Here is a 6487-nt window from a genome sequence, read left to right as displayed (position 1 = left end):
TTGCTGTGAAGACAAATGCGCTGAGGAGATGATTGGGTTCATTTCGACCGTCCGATCTTCAGACGAAATTTGGCGCTTCCGAGCATTTATTTTTGTTCGCCAAAACAAAAAGAAACATTATAAGGAATACGATAAAGCGTGTGTCCAAACAGAGGTAGTAGCGCGCAATGCGCACAGTCATTTTGGATGACCGTAGATCTCCCTCTCCGCTTTCAAATTCCGACCAATATCCGTAGAGATCTAACCTAGCTCAAATCGCAACCATAATCAGGTTCGATTTCAATCCACAACTCTCATATCTGTTACAGAGAGTTCAATCATATACTTGTTTTTCGAATACTGAGTTCTAAATGAATTTTCAAATATTTTGTTTTTTCAATAAAGGGCAAGGTTTACCCTATAATCAGGTATACTAAGAATGTAATTTTGGGTTTATTATCACAAACTATACTGTAGTGCTTGAATAAAACCAAGGTCACATGATGATTATCACACTTCAAACTTTTTGCACCATAGTTGTTTTGGTTTTAACAAGAAGTGGGTTTGAGCTATATGATCTAGAATTTGTTCTTACATGTCGAAATATACAATTTCTCGAATCCTCAAACCATTTATAAGTTCCATTTAAAACCCAGTGTTGCTTCAGTAGATGCATAAATTGCTGACTCCAAAGTGATAAGCTTTTTATTTTTTACTGTCCCTGTTTGAAGTATTGATGGGATTAGCTTGTTTGATTGATCTGTTTGCTTCATTCTCTGCTACTAAAATTCAGCTAACACGAAGAAGATCCGAACAAGACTTCGGGTATGATTTCTGAGGTGATCCTGTTAAGAAAAGTGACGTTCCGGACCGAGAGCTTGAAAGGAGAGGGATTCGTTTCTCCGCTACCTCGGAGCTTGATTATGACAAGGCTGTTAAAGATGTTGGCGAGCGAGAGGGTATCGGAGGTCCACGGCTACTTCCTCGGAGTCACGGGTCTATTGCATATCTGCAAAGGAGTGGTCGACGCCGGAGGAGATATCACGTTTTCCGTTGTGTTCAAGTGTCGAACTTTCAGGCTGCTGAAAGGAGAGACCTTGAACGGGGTCGTCCACGTCGTCTTCAACAATGGGGTTTTTCTTCGGTGCGGGCCAATCAGACGGGTCTACATTGGGAACCTCAAGATGCCCGGTTATGCCCTCGAAAATCCTAACGCGAAAAACCGGCGCTTCGTGGCAGAAGATCGGGGAGCGATTGAGACCGGGGTCGTGCTCTGCTTCACTGTGATGGCGACACGTTGGCGCGAGAATAATATTGAAGTGCTCGGTAGCTTGGATGGTGAGTCCCTCGGTCCCGTTTTGTTCCCGGCCGCTGCCGAATTGGATTTGTAAACACTCTGAGCTATAATAGATTTTTTTTTATTCTTTCTTACATATTAGTTAGCATTTTGTATGTCTTTACAGTATGTAAATGAGCTCACAGTTTTTAGTGTTTTGATGAATTATGAGGACAACATGGGGAATCAAGTGACATTAAGAGGATTGAATGTTTTAGTGCCTTAAGTTCCTAAGATTTGCCTGTCCGATTTTTTTGTGTAATACTTTAAACTAGGCCAATTGTACCTTTCCTGGGATGTTTGTATCGGAGATTCTCGTTTCTTTCATCAAAGTGGGGTACGGATTGGTACTTTGTAATAAGTATGAACTATTTATTGACTTTATTATAGAGATAAAATGTTAAATTCATTTTTTTAACAAATAATTGGCTGCTTAAGCCACGGAATATGTAGCAATTTAATTTTGGCCAACGTTTTGTTAATACTCCGTAAATAGCCTAGTTGCTTACGTGGCTGCACATTTATGAAGGATTTTTTTTTACAGATTTGCCCTTGTATACTCAGATTAGTAACTTCTTATTTAGGCAATTTTTTTGTTTAAAATTTGAAAATGAATTCGGCAAGTATTTGAATTTTTGGACGTGTGGATATGGAGAAATTTCAGCGTTGACTTAACTAATTTGTTTCATTTAGGCTTTTTTTTTTTTTTTTTTTTTTAATTTTAATTTTATTTTATTTTGAATCAAACTGACCAGGAAAGTAGTTAACCTGATTTTTTTTTTGAATTTTTGGACGTGTGGATTTGAAAATATTCTTCATTTATTGATATTATTTTGTTTTCCATATATTCATAATTTTAGAACGTCCAAAATATTTCCAGAATTTTTCCAGTTTATTTACACGAATATACTGTAAATATGCTTTGTATTTATAATGAATATACTGTAAATATGTTTTGTTTTTATACGAATATACTGTAAATATGCTTTGTTTTTACACGAATATACTATAAATATGCTTTGTATTTACACAAATATACACTATTCGAACAAAAACGAATCATCCTATTCTGTACAACCAAATAACCATTGAAACTCATCTTCCTCGTATGTAACCAATCACCGACCCATCTTCCTTGGGCGTCAGAGCCTTCTCGCAGGCCTTTTGCAATCCCAGTCATGTAACAACCTCGAATCATGGTGTTCCACTTGTAAGTAGGCTTTGCCGGAGTTCATGCCGATCTTGAAAACCATCACCGGGGAGGAATCGGCGGCTGTGACCTTGAGCGCTATCGTCGGGGAGGAATCACGGGCTGTTTCTCGCGGCCAAGATCTCGTTCAGAGATAACCTCTTTCTCTCCACAAGGCTCGCCAATCGTGACGCGCCACGGCCTGGAAGAGCTGTGACGGTGGTGGTGGTGGGGGAGTCGGTGTTCATGCACGGAGGGAAGAATTCTAATTTCTAAAGATTTAATATTTATTTACGTTGGAGAGATAATGAGAGAGAGGTTAGATATGCATTTATGGAGTTTTAAATGCTCCCTTGATTTATGCGAGATAGTTATGGTCGAATTTTTTTTTTCCATTTAAGTTATTACGCTGAAAATAATGGGCGGGAATAACAAAGGGCAATCCCGTCCAATTTTGACTGTTAATAAATCCAAATGGCTATTTACCATAAATTAACTAAATTTGGGCTAAAAATAAATTGCTTATTTTCGGGAGGCCATTTAACTTAATTATCCTTTTTTTAATGGGTTAGAATTTTAGTTCCCAAAAAATTAATTAACAAAATTTATATGTATATATTATATCAATTACGTAATTATAAAATACAAAATAAATGGGTTAACATTATTCAATTTTTTAAAGTTAAATAAAATATTTAACCAAAAACTTATATTAAATTAACCAAAGTTGCACAAGTATACATATATATATATATATATATATATATATATATATATTATATCTATTAAGTAATTTATAAAAAAATAAAATAAGTGGGTTAACGTTATTCAATTTTTTAGGTTGAAGAAAATATTTAACCAAAAATTTATATTAAATTAACGCATATTGATCAAAGTTGCACAGTATATTATATATGCTTACAAAATACACCTATTAAATTTCTAAAAATAGCCATTTTAAGTTTTGTTAAGCATATTTGGTGTGAAATTACCAAATAGCAATTTAAAATAACAATTTAAACCTTTTGTTTTGTTTTGTGTAAAAGAAGTCCATGAGTTGTTAATTAATTCATTTAGATTTATAAAATATTTAATTAATTGCATAAATCATGATTAATTAGATATACTAGTATATGTTAAAAATAACTATAGAAAGTTAATGATCTACAGATATTTGCGTTAAACAATTATAATAAAATAATAAATGAGTAAACAAATTCTAGAAAGAAATGGAGATATGTATGTTCTAGAATATACTACAAAGAAATAATGAACAAATTAAGAGAAAGATAGAACATGTATGGTACTTGCAAATTCATTTTGACATATGAATCCTGTTACTGATTCAATGTATAAATCACACATTTTGTAAATATAATTTCTTTTTATAACTAAAACTAACAATACTTGCCTAAAATGCTTTAGTTACTTTACAGGTAACCTTCAAAAACCTCATTGCTCTTTCTATCCTGTCCTATACTATTAAATATAGTTTAATTCCTCTAAGTTTGTTCATTTATGATTTAAAATAATTATTTCACTCTCTCTTGAAACAGTAAACAAAACATTCAACCCTTCAACTACATCTAGCAATATTAAACAATTTCGTATATTAACGGGATCGAAGATATGAACATAGATCAGATATTAAGGTAATCGTACCGTAAATATATATGCAATTACCCTTAAACTAAATAGTAAATCTTATGAAACCCTAGCATCAACACTAGTTATCCTCTTAATGGGAGTTATTTCAAGTTAATATACAATATATGCATACAAAATACTCAGACTCTTAAAGTTATAGCCTTTTAGTTAATTAAAAAAATAAATTGTTTTGTTGAGAATTAAATTTCAACATGAAATTTGTATACAAAAATATGGATATGTAATTTAAGAGAAAGAAAAATGTAGTGTAGTTAAAAAAGTACCAAATGTGTGTTTCTTTGCTGGGTTCACTGGTAGAGCTAGTAGCCGCCACTTTGCCACTTTAGTCTACATACTGTTGACCTGTAAAATTAGTACAACAATATCTCACGAAAATACACAGACTCCGAGTACAAGGGCTCCGAGTTCAGAGATGATTTAGGCAAGACTTTCTCTTTATACAGACGAATCTAATACAAGAGAGCAGTGTTTTCTAGAGGTTTCAAGTGAAAGAAACTGTGTGAAAAAGTTCGTGCTTAGTTCTGTGCTGCAGCTTCTATTTATACTCGTCTGGTGTGGCCTCGCGGTCGTGTCTTTGACGGTTATTCTGGGGAACGTGGGGTGATCAGTCCCATGTTCTGGACGGTTTTGGGTAACTGCCTCTTACCTCTCGCTGAGGTGGACGGTTAATACTCTTCGTATGGTTCCTGAACCGTCAAGGTGTGCGTTTTAGAGTTTGAAACATGTTTTCTATTGATTTTGACTAGTCTTTGACCCACGTTCTTCTCTTTTCTCCGAAGTTCTGATCGGTGGGTTTCGTTCTTAACTTATGAACGGTTCGTTCCTTTTCAATGGATGGCCCTTGGGTTTACTTAACCTGAGCTCGGTGCTGGATTCTTCTCGCTGCTCGGGAGTCCGACTATCCTGCTCGGAGTCTGACTAATTTATCCCGTAACACATACATAAACTTATTTCCGGTCTGAACTCATTACGAACCCTAGACGAATTAATATTTTGAAACCCTCGATACTAATATATCAAGGATAGTCCCACATCGACTGGGTATTACGATCCTGGGCACTTTATAAAACTTGTGGGTTACTCCTCTAATTACCAAGTTTGGTTTTAGATGGAACCCCACACCTTTAAGATGGTATCAGAGCGGGGCTCATTCTCGGTTGTGGGCTACCTGATCGGACTTATACTTCACGCTTCCAGTGCCTGTGCCAATAATAAAATTTAAATATAAAATAAAATTCGGCTAAAAATTCTGAATTTTGGGGCTCATCTTTTATGTAACTATATTTAAAAGGTTGGGGCCCAATCGAAGATCCTAAACCGGTGTCTTGCTTGCCTATAATCAGGGCCGACCCTGGCCAATTAGCACTTCGATCTCAAAAACCAATTAGCACAACATATCTCTTGATTTATTAAACATGTCTTATAACTTTCATAAGTAGAACTTCCATAATTGTGGAAAAAAATACAATAAAAAAAATTAGAACATGCATGTCATGACTATTACATTTTTTTAGTTATAACTGAATTGGAAATTTGTAAAAATCTAGTCGAATAAGTTCAACATATCAATGTCTCAGCCTCATTTGATACTCATAATCATATCACCTCTATATTATGTTTCATTGACCGATAATAATAATAATAATTATAATTAGGTGGTCAATATTTTATCAGATGCAAAAATAATCTACCTAATATAAGGGTTAATGAAAAGGAGGGATTGCATATCATGGATAGCCCTACCTTCACAATTCAATAGTGATAGTCATTAAATATCTGGTTTACATGCTCATTAAAGAAAAAAAAGTGAAAATGGTTCTAATAGATGTTTCTCACTATTATTGTCCATGTAAGCTCTAGTGTTAGGATCAAATTCGACCTACATATTTAACTATAAAACAAATTGGGAGTTGTATAATTCTATGTTGCTTTTTTTTTTGAAACTGTTAAAAGAGGGATGTAACACGACGATTTCACATGAGGTCATCCATTCTAGTACTACTCTCGTCCAAGCACGCTTAACTTCGAAGTTCTGATGGGATCCGGTGCATTAGTGCTGATATATGATCGCATCCTATTCTCTGTTGCTAAGGATTGTGTTTAGAGAGGAGAGAGAATGAAGAGTGTAAAGGAAACTGATTTATTCAAACTCAATCTACATTTATGTCTAATTCAAGCTAACTACGCTAAATACGATTATTGTTCTTAACTAACTTCTAACGGAAATTGAAAGCACACTCAATCCAACGTGACAGTCCTGAGATGTCATTTTTAGTGACTCTAAGTGGCTCTCCTAATATCATTTGCTATTTATC

General features: G+C 34.6%; 1 protein-coding gene, 1 non-coding gene and 1 pseudogene across 2 annotated transcripts; 2 read left to right on the top strand and 1 right to left on the bottom strand.

The window, feature by feature from the left end:
• LOC149393314 (small nucleolar RNA snoR114) lies at window positions 1–86 on the top strand. Its single transcript, XR_016299992.1, has one exon. It is a non-coding gene; the product is annotated as a small nucleolar RNA snoR114 (small nucleolar RNA).
• Window positions 87–122: 36 nt separating this feature from the next.
• Window positions 123–1647, top strand: LOC149393313 (DNA-directed RNA polymerase V subunit 7-like). Its single transcript, XM_089617519.1, has 2 exons — window positions 123–271; window positions 773–1647. Exon 2 carries the CDS (start codon window positions 807–809, stop codon window positions 1368–1370), a length of 564 nt encoding a protein of 187 aa, XP_089473645.1. The 5' UTR covers window positions 123–271; window positions 773–806; the 3' UTR covers window positions 1371–1647.
• A 4479-nt stretch (window positions 1648–6126) lies between these two features.
• Window positions 6127–6247, bottom strand: LOC149393312 (5S ribosomal RNA; annotated as a pseudogene).
• Between the last annotated feature and the right edge of the window lie 240 nt (window positions 6248–6487).

The sequence above is a fragment of the Urtica dioica genome, chromosome 6 (assembly GCF_054948205.1).
Source record: "Urtica dioica subsp. dioica isolate 48M chromosome 6, U.dioica_male_clone48M_v1_H2, whole genome shotgun sequence".
NCBI classification, from domain to species: Eukaryota; Viridiplantae; Streptophyta; class Magnoliopsida; order Rosales; family Urticaceae; genus Urtica; species Urtica dioica.
Note: the sequence above shows the minus strand (reverse complement) of the source record. Positions and strands in the feature narration are given on the sequence as shown.

Excerpts from the sequence above, each read along its gene's own strand:
- LOC149393313 (XM_089617519.1), top strand. The coding sequence starts at position 807 with ATGATTTCTGAGGTGATCCTGTTAAGAAAAGTGACGTTCCGGACCGAG.